Below are 17641 nucleotides of genomic sequence, written 5' to 3' on the forward strand. Positions count from 1 at the left end.
GCAAAGCCTCACAGTAACCAACAGGAAGCAGCTTTCCACACCCTGGATGTGAGATGAGCGTTGGCGTTTTACTTGTACAGGACTAAACCTTTCTGAAAATCACCACAATTATTCCTCTCCACCACCAAAAGATCTAGAGGCACAGCCTTATATGAACATCTTTCAAAGTGGATGTTGAAGTGTATACATTTTCATATGAACTCCACAATAGACAGCCTCCTACTACAATGAGAGAATGTTCCAAACATTTATTATCCACCTCAATACCATTTCTCAATAATTTCCCTGTTGCTGAAATTTGCAAAGCAGCCATGTGGGCACCAATAAACACTTTTGTCTGTCACTACACTATTATTCATGATGCCGCAGCAAATGCTCTCCTAGGACATACCATCCTATCATCGACAGTAAACGTCACTCCATAGCCCCAGCCTTCCAATTAGGGGCATTGATTTCTAGTCACCTACAAGTGGCACACTCGTACGGACATCACTCGAAGAAGAGACGGTTACTCACAATGTGCAGTAACTGAGGCTCTTCAAGATGTGCGTCCCTATGGGTGCATCACTATCCACCCTCGGCTTCGGGGACCCCTTCCCCCAAGAAAAACCCACCAGCTCTGTGGCAGAGAAGGAACCTGGGGGTGGTTGGACTGCAAAGCACTATATATATGTCCCACGCATAGCCCTGGGGGAGGGGGCAGATACGCATGTGTTGTCTCACTGTCACTGCTGATGAAGATATCCAATCCCAGGTGCAGGAGGCGATGCTGCACCTAACAAGTGGAGCACCCATAGGAACAAACATTTCAAAGAAACTCCGTTAATGCACAGGGTGAGTAACCTTCTCTTGAACAAAATGTCTGACAGGAAGAGAATTTAATTATTGTAAAATGTTAAATTTCCAGAAATAGTTTGAGAATTCTTGTACACACACACAGTAATTCTATGAAAAACAAAGGATTAAATAATGTTCAGAATTCAGAACTGGTCATGGTAACAAGTATTGGAAGTTGTTTGTCTTTTTTTGCTAAAGGAAATCCAGCTCACTTCCAAAGTAACTGTTTAAAAAAATGCAGGAGTTGATCCTTTCTGCAGAGTTATACCTCTTAAAAAGAGGGCTAATTTGTAGCTCAGAATAAAGAGTTGGGGGAGGGCCATTTATAGTCCTGTCAGGTGACTGGCAACAATGCAAATTTCATAAACATAATGATAACTAGCCTAAAACAATGTTGTTAAGGTAGGTAATTCCAGCCTGGGGTTTGTAGTGGCCACCACAGTTACTAAATGACCGTTACGAGCTACCGTCTTGTGTTTGGTCAGATTTTCTCACTTGAAGAGGCATTTCCTGTCCCTAAAAATAACTCAGACCTCAACCATTTCAGATAGGTTTTTTTTTTCTGAATAACAACTTACACAGAATAGTGTACAGTTGTATCAATTTATTTTGTTCTTCAAGCTACAGGAAGCCATGACAATCTACAAAACATCCTAAATTCTCTGATTTTAGTGATATCTTTTGACTACCTGCACTAAATATATTCAGAGTCCCTCTGAACCTATTGTGTTATTTGTGTGATGAATTGTTCCTTACGATTGTTTTGGGTGCACACAGTGCATTGCTACATTTGAGGAATTATTAAAGAAACGAAGAGCAGGCTATCATTAACAATTAAATCTTATGGGGACTGGATAATTCAGGTTTATTGCTGATAATTTTTAGCTTGTGTCCAGGTTAGCATCCAACCGTGCAGACTTCATAGGTCAAAATCCCAGTTAAGTTCCTATAGGACAACTCTCCACTATATTACAATAACAAAAACACTAGTAACAAAAACAGTCACAATCTGCACTTTGTTTACCATCTTGGCAGTAAAGCCAAAGATAATAGGTTTAAAAATTGAATCGACTCCTCATCCATAGAGTTGGTCCTTCTAGAACAAAATAATTGAGACACATTGACAGGTTATTTTGAGGAAGCTTGATAGCTGTACTTAACCTGCTCTGTCAATAAAGGGTTTTTTTCCTAGTCATGAGCATCTAATTCCCCTTTTTCAAAAAATCAATTAGTTACACTAATTAAGCACTCTTCATTATTAGATATAAACTTTCCTTTTTATCTCATGATGGTACATACAGTTCAGCAAAGGATGAAAATTGGTATCTGCAGTCTGTAGATGAGCTTGAACAAATGATATGAAAACTTCTTTCTCATCTACTTCTGTGAAATGCTCATTGGAACATCCTATGCACTACCTTTTTGCAGTTTTTCCTGAAGTCCACTAGTTTGGTTCTGTTCTAAAAAGTACTTATCAAAAGCATACGTTTACAAGTTATTTTTCTGCCAGTCCTGCAAACTCTTCCTGGGATCTGAATGTCACTCTGGATCTAGCGTTCTTTGCACATCTACACAGTTCATAAAGGTTTTGCAGACCAAATTAGGTCCTTACTGACATATATGCAAGCATGTTGTCTTCAGTGGGGTTACACAGGTGTAAACAATTAGAATTTAATATGTTCAGTTAATGATGTACAAGACAGAATCTCTCTCTCTCTCTCCTCAGCTATGTTCCTTTTGTAGGTCCAACCAAAGTAAAAATATGAAGTCTGCACATCTGAGTTGTCTGTCTTTTCCTGAAGCCCCCCTTTTTCAACCTCCTCTATGGGCTTAAATCAGTGGTTTTCAACCTGAAGTCCACAGACCCCTGGGGTTCTGCAGACTGCACCTCCATTCATAATTTTTTAGGGAGTTTCAAATGAAAAAAAAAGGTTGAAAACCACTGGCTTAAATAAGCTTGTTAGTGAACACTTACTTTTTACTTAATATAATTTAAGATTACAAGTTTTACTTTATACAAAAAATACTGGGGTCCATGGTGGTTGTAATAAAATTGAATATCTTGATTTCCATATCAACCCCAATGCAAAATCTGTTTCATCCACTTGTGCTGTCCTTGCACAAGTGGATGAAACAGAAGTGAAGTGAATCTTACTTCACTTCGGCTAAATGCAGAATCTGTTGTCTTTGCAGTGGAAGTCTTTTGATCTGGAAAATAAATCATGCAGACAATGATCATACATTTATACAAAATTCTTCAATGTGTGTTTCATTTAAAAAATTTTCTTAGGAAACTCGTAGGGTATATCAGTTTCATTACGTGAACTGGCCTGACCACGATGTACCTTCATCTTTTGATTCTATTCTGGACATGATCAGCTTAATGAGAGAATACCAGGAGCATGAAGATGTGCCTATTTGTATACACTGCAGGTACCAAATATATTTCTTAATATTTTTTTAAAGTAGTATGTTCAGTACAAGACTTACATGTATTAATTTAATTTTGAAAAATTACTTTTCTAGCTCCTTGTCAGAAAGAACCTTTCTTCTTGAAGTGCTTGCTCACGTTGATTCCATTCTAAGTGTGTCCATGTGCGTGGCCGTTGGAGATTTTTGCCTTGGCGTTATCCGTAGGGTCAGCTATAGCGCCATCTTGAGTGTCGTGCCCATGCGTTGGTATATTAGGTGCCGCCGGCCCTATGCCTTCTCGGTTCCTTCTTACCGTCCATAGTGGTTAGTCAGAGTGCCTATCCCTTGCCTCTCAAGAGCCAACAATTCTTCTACTTCAGTCTTTGAGCCTTAAAGCCGTTTCGTAAGTCAACACAATTGTTCGTTGCAGTGGCAGACAGGATGAAAGGTTGCCCAGTGTCAGCACAGAGGATTTCGTCCTAGATCACGGCCTGCATCCATTACTGCTATGACCTGGCAAAGGTGGCTCCACTGGCGACCATGACTGCCCACTCGACTAGAGCTCAGGCTTCATCGGCAGCCTTCCTGGCCCAGGTGCCAATTCAGGATATCTGTAGGGCCACTACCTGGTCGTCTATCCACACACTTTTGTCTCATTATGCGTTCACCGAGCAAACCTGAGACAGTGTTGGCTTTGGCAGAGCAGTGTTGCAAGACGTATGATCGTGAACTCTGAGCCCGCCACCAGGGATACTGCTTGTGAGTCGCCTAGAATTAAATAGACATGAGCAAGCACTCGAAGAAGAAAAAACGGTTACCTATCTTGTTGTTTGAGATGTGTTGCTCATGTCCATTCCATTACCCACCCTCCTGCCTCTGTTGGAGTTGCCAGCAAGAAGGAACTGAGAGGGCGTTGGGCAAGCGGCGCCTAATATACTGACCCATAGGCACAGCACTCAAGAGGGCGCTGTAGCCTATCCTACGGATACCGCTAAAGCAAAAATCTTCGGCCACGCATATGGGTGCGCGCACACCTAGAATGGAATGGACACAAGCAATGCATCTTGAAGAACAATAGTTATGAAAGGTAGGTAACCGTTTTTTTTTCTACACAGCTTCATGGATTATGTGTACTTTAACATGTGGCCCAAAGGCTAACTGTACACTTGTAATGTCTTAAAATGCAGCCCAGGGCTGCCCTCTCCTCTTCAAGTGAAGGACTGAGGACAAAGCAGTGGAATCTGTTTCTAAGGACATTTCAGAGCTAGAAGGGTGAAGTATTAGATTGTCTTATGCACAAGATGCCTAATGGGTCTTTCATCACTAAATTCTATAAATATGGGAAATTGATCTGCAGGTTTTCATTACCGGTATACTTAACAAATACACAACTTCTGTTCCTATATCAAGGAAGATGAAAGTGCTAAGAAATAACAGGCCTGTATGCATTTGTTAACTTATATACATCCATATGCAAATCAAGTGCAGTCATTGGGTTTCTGGCAAGCTACTAGTGCAGACATCAAAAGTCTCACAAAAGCACGCACCTTTGCAATTGTTTTAATGAAATAAGGGTTAAAACTACATTTCCAATTTAGACTAAACCACAGAACTTGTTATAGACTGAATTTTGCTTCATGATAGCATTGCAAAAACAAAAATACAGCCAAAGAGAGAAATATATAGCAGTATAGTCATGAAAATGATAGAAATATTAGCTGAATACAAAAACCATATTTAGAATGTGCCTATACACACTGCTACCCTGCTATAACGTGACCCGATATAACACAGCTTCGCATATAGCACAGTAGCAGCGGGGCTCCGCCGGCGATTTAAAGGGCCTGAGTCTCCCCGTGGCCAGTGCCCCAGGCTCTTTAAATCACCACTGCAGCCCTGCCACCGCTACCCTGATATAACGGCGTTTCACTTGTAACACGGTAGGGATTTTTGGCTCCCCACGACCGTGTTATATTGGTGTAGCGGTGTATTTCCATAACACGCTATAGATTAGGAACAACAAACACTGCTGTGCCGTTAATTCTCAAATTATTTATTTGCTTAGCCACTGCATTAATATATAAAATAAACACCCAATGCAAATGTCAAATCTGTTTGTATATTAAATAAGATTTACTGTTCTTAAATTCCAGAGGGTTTCTTTCCTTGTTGATGAGCCTACTGTATTCTCCATTTAGAACATCTATTAATTCTAATATTTCTAGGCTGCTCTGACGAATGATGTCTGAATCTATAGCAGGATTAAGTATAATAAAAAATTGAGGCTTATGCAATTGTCACTTTTTTCCTTAAAAGACTTAATGCCAAAGTAGCAATGACTATACTAGAAAAAGCAAAGATAAAATCAACTTTTCAAACATTTGAACGTCCCAAAAGGGTGTGGAAATTTCCTTTCCCCTGGAAAAAAAAAAAAAAAAACCCAGAACAAATCTGTAGCCTTTCATCATAGCCCAGAGCAGCACTCTAGCTGCTGTTGCAGAACCTCCAGGGGGACTTGAGCATCTATTTTGTTGACCCACAAAATTTAAACTATTCTTGCAACATGTGTTTAAATAGCTACCAAGTTATGATTATATTAAACCTATACGATTTGGATTTCCCTTTTAATACTGTATTCATTAAAATGAATAAGCTACTAAAAGCCACAGTAACAAGCTCTACTACTTTTTTACTTTAAAACTTCTGTCAGTGGTCATTACTCTATAATAAATTTGTGTATGCTTTTTTTTCTCTCTCAAATATGAATTCCAATCACTTTTTCATAGGTTGGAAGAGAATTGACCCAGAATATAGATATGACCTTTGATTAGTCAACACTAATAACTTCACTATAAATGTAACTATTTCTGCAAGTAACTATTTGAACATGCCTTTGGTTGTGATCAGTGTTAATGAGTGATTATACATCAAAAATTATATAGGAAAGGTTAAGTCTGTAAATCTTTTAGGGATGCTTTGTGGTTTTAAAGTGTGGTTCTACTCTGAAAAGTTGACTATGGAAAGAACATACCCTTTTACTCAACAGATGTGCTATTTTTGTGTATTCAGTCGTATCAGCTGACATTAGTGACAGAGTTTTTACTGTTTTTTAGTCCTATTTAGTGCTAAGAAAAGTTAAATGGATTTTACTACTTGAGCATCAACAGAATTGTTAACTAAGCCTGGGCCTACCTTGTGTGGGGTGGAGGGGAGAGGACTCGATCTAATATAAGCAACTTCAGTTACGAGAATAGTGTAGCTGAAGTTGATGTATCTTAGATCGACTTACCTCGCGTCCTCACGGTGCGGGGTCGACTGCCGCCACTCCCCCCGTCGACTCTGCTTCTGCCTCTCGACAGTGGTGGAGTTCTAGAGTCGACGGCACAGCGATTGGGGATCGATTTATCGCATCTACACTAGACGCGATAAATCAGTCCTCGATAGATCGATCACTACCTGCCAATCCGGCGGGTAGTGAACATCTGCCCTTAGTTTCAACCAGTTGCATCTATGTACACTTATAGAAGATAATGGAGATTCACAGGCACTGAGGGATAGATTATCCTGCAGAAACTTATTAGTTATGGGAAGAAAGTTATCAAAGATTAGGTTTTGAGCTGATAGTGTAAAGTAAGTCTCTTTACTTGTAAACTGGACACATTTGCTACAGAAATCATTTGAGACAGAATAAATGTGGAAATCTGATTCCATTTTTCATCACTTTTAAAAGGAGAACTACACTTTAAAGATGGTCATTTATATAAATTGAGAAGCAACCCATATTGTGTTTTACCAGGTTGTCAAGAAAATGAAAACTTTACATTTTACACTTCTATTGTCTCTTCCTCTATGTAGCCATCCTATACTGCTTGAGCTGTTAGGCCAGTTACATACTATTCTCTGTAGTATATAGAATAGGCAAAAATGCTTCAACACACTTTAATAAAGCATTTCTTCACATCTGAAATGCTGATGCCTGTTGGCTATGAAAACATGAAAATACATATACTTTACATTAAATACATTAAGAGCTGGCTGACCAAAGGTATTTGAGGACTGATATATTTTTTAAGTAGGTAGTGATATTTTTATCTTGATTCTGTAAATATGAAAATATTAAGTCTCTAGAACTTACACAAGTTAACTTAAATCATTGTCAAAAGAACTATCGAGTAACTGTTGCTTATGTCCCTAGTGCAGGGTGTGGAAGAACGGGAGCCATCTGTGCCATAGATTATACATGGAATTTGCTAAAAGCTGGGGTAAGGAAGATTTATAGGAATATAACTTATTGTAGAATTAAGTCACTTTATACCAGTGATTAAAATTAAGCTTCCAACTTGCTGAGGAGTAACAAATTCTGAAATATTAAATGTTAAAATTTTTAAAGTACAGTAACTCCTCACTTAAAGTTGTCCTGGTTAACGTTGTTGCGTTGTTACGTTGCTGATCAATTAGAGAACATGCTCGTTTAAAGTTGCGCAATGCTCCCTTATAATGTTGTTTGGCAGCCACCTGCTTTGTCCACTGCTTGCAGAAACAGCAGCCCATTAGAGCTAGGTGGTGAGGGTTTGGAACTTGGGTGGACCGGTGGCAGCCCCCTCTCAGCTTCCCTAAGTTCCCTGTGCGGCAGCCTCCCAGCAGGCTGTCATTTGCTGGGCAGTTCCCTCCCCCCACTGCTGTGTGCTGCTCCTGCCCTATGCCTTGGAGCTGCTCCCAGGAACCTCCTGCTTGCTGTGCCGGAGGGGGAAGAATGATAATGTCAGCATGTCCTTCTTGCCCCCCGCTCCTTTACCCCATCTCCATAGAGCTGGGAGGGGACACGACTGGGCTCAAGATGGAGGGAGCTTGCTCACAGCAGCTTCTGTCTCAACTTGCTGATCTACTTTAAAAGGCAATGTACTTAGAGTGGGGATCAGCGTACTTAAAGGGGCAATGCGTGTGTTTCTTTCTCTCTCACATACGTGTGTCTCTGTCTCTCTCTGCCATGCTGTCTTCCCTCCCTCCATTCATGCTGCCTTGTAGAGTGTGCGGCTATGTTGAAAACAATGTGTTAATCCTTGAGGGCTCAGCCAGTGCTAGTTCATCATTTAGCAGTAAGGCATTCCCTGGGAAATACCCCACCCTCTTCCACCCTCTGGCTTCACCACCTAAACCAAGCTTCACAATTGTCATTGCTGTGTACAGTATTAAATTGTTTGTTTAAAACTTATTCTATTGATCGATTGTCTTTTGTCTGGTGACAAAAAATGTCCCTGGAACCTAACCTCTTCTCTCTCTCCTCTTCCTCCCCCGCCTTCCCCCCCACCCCCACATTAATTCTTATGGGGAAATTGGATTCACTTAGCATCGTTTTGCTTAAAGTAGCATTTTTCAGGAACATAACTACAATGTTAAGCTAGGAGTTACTGTATACTAAAAATTGGCTTTAAGTTACTTACGGAAGCACTTTCCTATATCAACAAAACAAAACCAAACCTACCCAGTCTCAGAATGGAAGCATCTCAAGGTAAAACATCAAACTGTAAATTTAAGTAGTACATAGTTCTGAGTATATTGACCTGAATGCTGGTCTGAAGTGCTGATTTTCAAATTATTTCCAAGGGTCAATTTTTCAACATCTATAAATATACTGCAAACTCATTGTTTCTTCTGAGAGGATTTCTTATAGCATCTTAGACTTTCTGCATTTGAAATTTCAAATGCAATCTGCTCTTATATTTCACTTTGTGGTTTTTAGGTTCATCATGAAGCAAAGAGACATGCTGATGGGTTGCCATAATGTCAGTGTGTCAGACATTATTGCTTCTACCAAGTCTGTCTCACTTTCGGAATTAATCTTAAAAATATTTGTGTGATCTGCACTACCAGTGAAACCGTTATAAATACCAGTTCTGAGAGAACTGTTGCTCTAAATGACTTTCATAAGATTCACTTACATGGAGGGAATGGGTCAGCTTTCTATAAAAGCAGTAAGGCATGCTGTAGTGGTAACTTTAAAAATTGGTCTGACACATTTTAAATCACTATGCTGACAATATACTGTATTGATTTTTATAGAAAAATAACACTACTTTGCCCTGTATTTCAGAAAATACCAGAAGAGTTCAATGTATTTAATTTAATACAAGATATGAGAACACAAAGGCATTCCGCAGTTCAGACCAAGGTATATTCTTCTGTAGTGTAGACTTGGACTTTATGGTATGTCCTTTTTTAAAAGGATCTTGTACATTAATCATAATCTCTAACATGCATACAACAGGAGCAGTATGAACTTGTCCATCGAGCCATAGCACAACTGTTTGAAAAGCAACTACAGAAATATGAAAGTTGCAAAGACTGGAAGATTGCTGATGGAGTGGTATGTTTTTCTTAGAGATATGGGTTTTCAATTAAAGTTATAGCTTTTACCTGCAGTTTTAAGTTTTACTGTGCATTCAGTCCTTGATCTTGTTTGTCTTAAATATTTTTGTGGTGATTGTGGACAGTTGGGCTATGTATATGTCTCTCAGCAGTTAACTTGTGCTCTGCCTGCTATGGCAAATTGATTTTGGAAGCAAAAAGCCACTTATCTATGCTAGACATTTAAAAGGATTTTTTTTACTGCTTACCACCAGTGCGACTTCAGCACTACTAGCAAAGGTTGGAGCTCTAGTGTAGACAGGGGACTCTTGGCATTTTAAACAGCCAGTCTGAGAAACTTGCTCTTAGCATGGTTAGTTAAGTGGGTAAAACTCCAGTGGCCAGTTTACACTAATTCTTTCTTTGGCTGCTACTGGTGGTAACATCAGTAGGAAACAAGGCCTGGTGTACTAGAAATGAACAGTAAAATGATGTGGTGAATAAAACAGTTAAGGAGCAAATTAAATTTTAATTCAAAGCTCTGTCCAAGGAAAAACTTAAAGTGCAATAATTTGTCCTCTGACTAGTTTAATAATTACAAATAAAGGTGGGAATGGAGTAACACTTCAGTAATTTTCAAAACTCTTGAATGGACAAACCAACTTTCCATTTCCCCCGAGCCCCTGTATCTATCTATCTATCTTATCTTAAAATATGGCAATGTTAAGCGTTTATTGTTTAAACCAGTTAAATGTGGAGATCAGAGTGCTGAGTTAGATTATAGTATTTTCTACGTATCTTAACAGTTATCACCAGTGTCAGACATTTTTGTTTGGATATGCTTGTATCATCCAGGTGTGGGCCTGGAGAACAAGCTCTGGCCCAGTGAGGAGGGGAAGTCAGGATGGGCGGGACTGGAGAGTGAGCTCACCTCAGGCAGCAGCAGCTCCTGTATCCCGCAGGGCTGGGCCGTGATGACAGAGGGGCAAATGGGCCAAACCCGAATGGTGCTGCGACCCTACACACCAGATTTTGTTTGTTTGTTTAACACCAGTTTCTTCCTAGTACCATTCAGGTCCTCACACCTCCTTGATAACCTCTTCGCCACATTTTGAAAACCTCTGCTCTGATGGAAATATGCCTGAAAATATTTGGCTCACTTGGAGTTCATAGTTCCCTGATTCCCATCTCAGAAAATTGCCAACTTGGGGACTGACATAGACACTTGAAATGGCAGAGACTCCCCATCTCAGGAAAGGATTCAGAAACTGGAAACATTTGCTCTCTTCCTGAGTTGGTGAGTCTTCCCCAGCTGGCTGTGTATGTCATTTCTGAGCATGCCAATGTTATGCCAAGACCTGGTAGTGTGTGCAGTTTTCGTTCCTGAAACTTAAAGTAGCAACTCTTACAGTTCATACTGTCAACAAGGGAGGACTTGAAAAAGTCCCTTGAGCCACTTATCAGTCAAATCCTCCTCTGGTGAATGAACAGGAACACCACACTCAGAATTTATACACTCACCCTATAAATACATACACACGGATGCCAGCCTTATAAGCTGGGGAGCCCACACTTTCAGGAAATAGGTCCAGCAGAGCTGGCCAGCCAGAAGGAGGATTGCACAAAAGTATTTTGGAGCTCAGGCAGTCTTCCTGGTCTTACTTAGCTTGCTGCATGTGTACTTTCACAAATAATCATAAGGTCAAGTAAAACAACTATAGTACAAAGCACCAGAGGATCATCGATTTAAGCCTTGTTGAGGGGAGTGCATCAAATCCTGTACATGTTCTGAGCTGGATTAGCACACAGACTAATTGAGAAGAACTTAACTCCATACTGGAGAGTGGACTGCTGCACAGTGATGGGGTACACATCAGATACCAGACCTTAGATGACTTCTCATTCAGATGGGAAAAACTGAGGCTTATGTGTTCCCATCTCTTCAATAAATTCCCAGTGAGTAGAAGGTGTAGAGAGCAAAGGTTGTATTTGATCCTTATTACTCCAGAGGACTTGGTTCTCAGGTATCAACATGAAATTATCTCAGAGTTTGGACCTGTTGCACGACAGTATCCCAGCCATGTTCAGGCTTAAGGATCTGGCTTTTTAAGGTTGGGCCTTCTTGAAAGTCTCCCCAACATTCTTCCTTCCTGGAAAAAGGACTTACTATTTATATACATATACTTGTATATTATAAAACTTAGTAGCACCTACTTATCAGAGAGTGTGTGTGTGTCTGTTAGGTGCTGTACAAATTAATCAGAAGTTATGGTTTCTGACCTTAGAGCTTAGTCTAATTGGATAAGATTCAATAAAGTTGTCATAATAAATAGGATGGAATAGTGAGGGATGAGGATAATAGTGGTGGGAATATATGGTTACATAAGCTATGTACAATCCAGTTCTGAATCACATAAAGTTGTTAATCATGAAAAAAACAAAGTACACCTCTGCAGTCCCATCTGTCTAGGTCAGTGTTTTCTTGCTGGTGCAGAACCAAACAGGTCTCAAAGCATACTGCAGTTCGAGTTTCTTCAGGAGAGTTTTGAGAAGGTTCTTATAATTTAATGCCCTTTGGGTTCAGGCATTTGCTCTTAGTGTGCTCAACGAGTAGCCAGTATGGGCTCAGCCTCTGCTGATAAGTTTCTTTAAGGCAGTCTTCTGCCTCATCCAGTTAAATCAACAGTCTCTCCCTGTAGCCTGTACCTAGTCTATAACCCTCTGACTCCCTTGAGTCACTAAAATTCATTCTTCTTTACATGTTGTTTTTTGAAGTTTCTTTTCCCATGGCCGTTAGGGAGTCAGATTAGAACTGCTATTCATTTTCCTCAAGGATTGTCTTGGTTTTCTCCCAAAGTTGGTCACTTTTTTTTTACCTTAACCAGGAGCTCTCCCTCCCTAACCTCTGTCCTAACATGGGGCAGATTGAGATCCTGCAGTATTTCCTAGGGAAGTGGTTTCCAAACTGGGATTCGTGAAACTGTTACAGGGGGTTCTCAGTGGGGAATTCCCTAATGGCGGACAGAGCTGTCCCTAGGGATCCCAAGCAGCACAGGACCAGCAGCCCGGAGCCCCTGTACTTCCAAGAATAAGCAGATCAAAGCAAGCATATCTATCATACTGAGGCGATTTTAAACTTCAGGACTCCTTATAAGAAGTGAAAAGGCAGGTGGATATTTTTTGCTGTTTTCTAAATTAAATAGGCAGCTAGTATTTGTTTTTAAAATTATTATAAAAAAATTAAGCTTTATTGTAACATGCATTGTTTGCCTGGACTGCTCAGGACCTGAATGCTTGTGTAGTAGGAACGATTTGAGTTGGCTTCTTAAATACCTTCATGCTGTTTCACATCTGATATTCCTTGATGAAACATAGGAGCCTTGTCTTATAACAGGCTTATTCAAAGTGATACAAGCTACGAAAGTGAGATCTTGGAAGAGTGTTGCTGTTTTCATAATGTAATAAAAATACTGTAATGATAAAAATTAATAATAGTGTGTAATAAGCATGTCAAAAACAAATTTTATATTTCCAAGATGAATGCTTTTATAATTTATACTCGGGTAAAGGAGAAAATCCCTGGAACTACTAATTCTTAGGAGGGGGTTCGCGAGACTTGACATTTTAGTGAAAGGGGTTCACAGGTTGTTAAAGTTTGGGAACCACTGATGTAGGGTGACCAGATGTCCCGTTTCTAAAGGGACAGTCCCGTATTTTAGCCCTCCCGCAGGTGTCCTGACTTTTTCTTTAAAATGGGCAAATTGTTCCGTATTTTCTGTCTCCCCCGCACCAGTACTGGTGGGTCCTGCTGCTGGCTGGATCCCTGCTTGCCACCCACCCACCAGCAGTGAAGGGGGGGGGGGCATACAGTGGCTGACAATGGGGGAGAGTGTGCAAGGCTGGTGGTGGGGCAAAGATGCAATGTGCGGGGCTGGCTGCTCCCTCTGCTGCTGCATCAGTGCAGCCCCCGCTGCATGCCGGCTCTTGGCCAACAGGGCCTCGTCCCATTTCCAGCTGGCATTGGCTGCACGTTGTGGTGGCTGGTGAGTGCGGGCAGGTAACAGGCAGCAGCCAGTTAGGTGTTACCTCTGCTGCCCACCCATCGGCCCTTTACATGCTCCCTCTTTCACTGTCTCTCTCTGCTTTGCCCCTTCGCCCACCCAGCCCCACTGCTCTTCCGTACCTCCCCCTCCCCCTCCGGTGGGGTGCATTCCACTCCCAGTGCTATGGGGAGAACCAGCCCCTGGTCAGAGTGCTCAGCTCACCAACAGCCTGGCTGGCAGTCTTCTTCCTTCCTCACTGTCTCTGGCTGGGCTGGTTCCCTGGGAAAGCCTAAGACCCTTCAGGCTGGGCGCTGGCCAGGAGGAGCCAAGTTCTGCATGTGCCAAAGCCCCACACAGCGCTGGCATGGGGAAGCCTCTGCACCCCTCGGTTAAGCTCTGGAGGCAGGGGGAGGGAAGGATTTCCAGCCAGTTCCGCCCCAAACCTGTAGGCTCCACAGCAGCCCTGGAGCAGGGGCTTAGCACCCTCTTCACCTGTGCCCCACCTACCTCACCTTGGATCCTGCCCCCAGGGAGTGCGGAGCTGCTCTATCTCCTAGGCACCCTTCTCTGCTGAGCCACCACTCTGGTCAGGTTTGCTTAAAGCTCCTGCAGTCAGGTTCCCTGGGCTTCGATGCACAGTGCAGCCTTAGGGTTTAACCCCTTCCCAAGGCCAATTTGGGGGGGAAGCCGGTACAAATTACCGGGGCCTGGTGGTCTGGAAAGGGGCCCAGCTCCGTCGGCCCTGTTTAGCTAGTCTGCCCTTACTGGGGGGCCTGAAAAAAATTTTTTCACGGGGCCCGAACCTGCCTTCGGTGGCCCTGCCCCTTCCTGCCCGCACTGTAGCTGGAGGTGGCTAGGTTGTGTAGTTGGCCAGCAGCGGCCAGGAAGGAGCAAGCTGCTTCCAGCCACACGGCTTGGGGTGTGGAGGGGGGAAGAGATGAGCTCTGCAAACACGGGGGGCCAGGTCATCCCTTCCCCCGCCCTGCTCCCCTGCAGCCGGAAGCAGCTCCCATCCCTTTCCTCCCACACACTGCCAAAAGGCTGCTGCTGGCCACATTCTGGTGTGAACCCTGGCAGAAATCTGGGGAGGGGGGGAATGTGACCCTGCGTGCCCTCCACGTGTTGCCTCAGGAAGAGATGGTGCCAGGTACCAGGAGAGGCAGGTCAGTCCTGGGTGCCCAGCCAGGCATGAAGGGCAGAGAGTGCTGGGCAGAGAGGGTCAGGTAGGTTGGTCACCCCCTGCCGAGTGTGAGTGTGTGAGGGGGTAAGGGGGTGTGTCTCACCCCTCCCCATGTGAACCCTAAAGCCTTAAAGATAAGAAGGTAAATAAGAAAATATTATGTCGTTGGATTCTTTTTTTCAACAGGAGACTCAGTCAACTTGATGTTAATTTGAATGTTTGTACTGCATAGTTCTGTAAATCTTCCCCACCTTCTTTCCCAGTCTACTTTTTGTCATATCTACCTGATCATAGCTGGCCCTTCTTGGGACGATCTTGGATCTGCACTGTTTGTGGGAACAATCTTGAAAAATAAATTTCACATCTTATACTTATTTTCCAGCACGGTACATCCATCCAATCAGGTACCACCTGTTATAGTGTAGGAAAAAGGGTAGGATAAGATGACCATTTTTAGAATACATTACTTGGGGATCCAGTGCCCTAGCAAGAATGGGTTTGGGGTGTTATGGGTGTCTACTGCTGGAGTGACATCTTAAGGAGAAACAACCCGGTCTGCTCTGGCTATGTCTAAGGAAAACTGACAGGTAATAGAAATTTGTTCCTTTTTTTAAAATGTTTTTACTAGTTTATTGTCTTGCAATATGGGCTTTGAGCTGTTTTGGTTTGGGTTCATTGTTCTTAATTGTACCTAAATTGTCTCTTAATATAAAAGTACCTACAGTCAAGGATAGGTAATTCTGGTGTGTCAGTATATTCCTGTGCAGATTTGAGATGCTTCAGATGAAACTGAGAGGATACCTAGCAGTGTCGTGGAAACAATATTCTCAGCATCTGATGGAAATTCTCATTTTACCTCTTGTAGTCCCAGCAGCTGGAGTATAGAAATGCAAGGCAGCCGTAGACGTTTCTTGCCTTCTCATACACAGGGGTCACCGTAGTATTTGCATGTTGTGTGAATGTGCATAGAAGCAGGAGACGTAAGCAAAGGGGTGGGTGAATGTACTGATGTTTAGTCAATTGGGCTAAATTCCTTGATTCATTACATTCGGATTGTGAGATGAGTTACTGTCTGAGAATCATGCTGACATAGCAATAAGAAATTTGTGTCTGTGGATAATTCTGAATCTAACAGTTCAGCCAGGGAAATGAATAGTCATCCTAGAGAGAATATTTAAATGAGATTTTAGGGAAGATAACCAGATAAACATACAGTATAGAAGAAAAGCTCTAATTGTATTACAAAAACTTTTGTGCCAGCCAAATGTCACTTTCTTTCACCTGCTAAGGATATGGCATTCCATTCATTTTGAATACCAGTACTTAAAGGATCTGATTAAACTGAAGACTCCTAGATTTATTTATATTACAGTTGCATCTGTAACACATTCGGGGTACTGCACACATAGATAGGGTCTGAGTCTTCCTAATTAAGAGCTGTTCAATAGAAATTACATTTATCTGAATAAAATTGTACCTACTTTTAACATCTAAGATTACTGTTACTAAGAGGACATTTTTTTCCCCCATAGTTCACTTTTTCACTAGACAAGACTGTTTTATTGGACAGTTGCACTTTTTGTCACATGCACTGCTCGACAGTAGCATGTGTGCATGCCCTTCCTAGGCTATGGAAAAGTGTTAACCAGAAACGTGAGCAGTAAAAATTAAACTGGAAATGGCAGCAGGGAGGTGTGAGGTGTGCTGGTATATATTTTTTTATATTAAAATACTCTCTGGGAGTCTTTTTCATAAGCCCCCATCAGAATTAATATATTTTCAAAAATGAAAACATTTGTTTTTTGAGTTGAAATCCTGTTGCAGCCGTTGGTTCAGTGTTTTCTTTTCTTTGGGATCTTAAAAATCACGTCAATATAGTGTCGTCGATCTGTTCAACAGAATCAGCCTGGCTGGCCAGCTTCTTCAGAGATCTCCTACAGCTCTCATTCAGCAGCTCCCTGCAGCAGGGAGGTGAGAAAAAAGGGTTGGGGGGTAGACCTGAATATGTTTGGTGTTCCTTGTGACCTACCAACGCCACTCTGCTGGAAAGACTCATAAATCCTTCATTAGTCCTGCCATGAGTGCAGGGGACTGGACTAGATCAGTGGTTTTCAAACTGCAGGTTGTGACCCAGTACTGGGTCGTGGAATGTAAGGCATTGGGTCGTGGCGGTGGTGCTGCTAGCCTACCTATTCTGACACCGCGCTGTGCCCCAGAAGCTGCCAGCAGGCGGGAGAGCTATGGGGCTCTGCACACTGCCCCTGCCCTGAGTACTGGCTCCACACTCCCATTGGCTGGTTCCTGGCCAATGGAAGCCAAGTGGGACGGTGCCTGCGGGCAAGAGCCATGCGGAACCACTTGCACGCCTCCGCCTAGAAGCCGGACCTGCTGCTGGCCACTTGCAGGGTACAGTGTGGTCCACGGTGCTGGGATAGGCAGGAAGCCTACCTTAACACCCCTGCTGCACTGCTTACCGGGAGCTGCCCGAGGTAAGCCTGTGCCCCAATCCCCTGCCCCAGCTCTTAGCCCTCCAAACCCAGAACCCCTTCCTGCACCCCAAACTCCTCATCCCCGGCCCCAGCCCAGAGCCTGCACCCCCAACCCAGAGCCCTGACCCGCTCCTGCACCCCAGCCCAGAGCCCCCTCCCACACCCTGAACGCCTCATTCCCGACCTCCACCCTGCAGCCCTCACCCCCACGCCCCAATCCTCTGCCCCAGCCCTGAGCCCCTCCCACACCCCAAACCTCTCATCCCCAGCTCTGTTGGGTCACGGGCATCAACAATTTTCTTCAACTGGGTCGCCAGAAAAAAAGTTGAAAAACC

General features: G+C 42.7%; 1 protein-coding gene across 2 annotated transcripts in view; it reads left to right on the forward strand.

The window, feature by feature from the left end:
• The window catches only part of PTPN12 (protein tyrosine phosphatase non-receptor type 12), a 165148-nt gene that overhangs the window by 102160 nt on the left and 45347 nt on the right, over positions 1-17641 (forward strand). For both annotated transcript variants that reach the window (XM_039517815.1, XM_039517818.1), the window contains exons 8-11: positions 3128-3270; positions 7445-7511; positions 9341-9418; positions 9515-9613. In XM_039517815.1, coding sequence (XP_039373749.1) covers positions 3128-3270; positions 7445-7511; positions 9341-9418; positions 9515-9613 — 387 coding nt within the window. The remainder of the gene's footprint in view (positions 1-3127; positions 3271-7444; positions 7512-9340; positions 9419-9514; positions 9614-17641) is intronic.

Source organism: Mauremys reevesii, linkage group 1 (genome assembly GCF_016161935.1).
Source record: "Mauremys reevesii isolate NIE-2019 linkage group 1, ASM1616193v1, whole genome shotgun sequence".
Classification (NCBI taxonomy): Eukaryota; Metazoa; Chordata; order Testudines; family Geoemydidae; genus Mauremys; species Mauremys reevesii.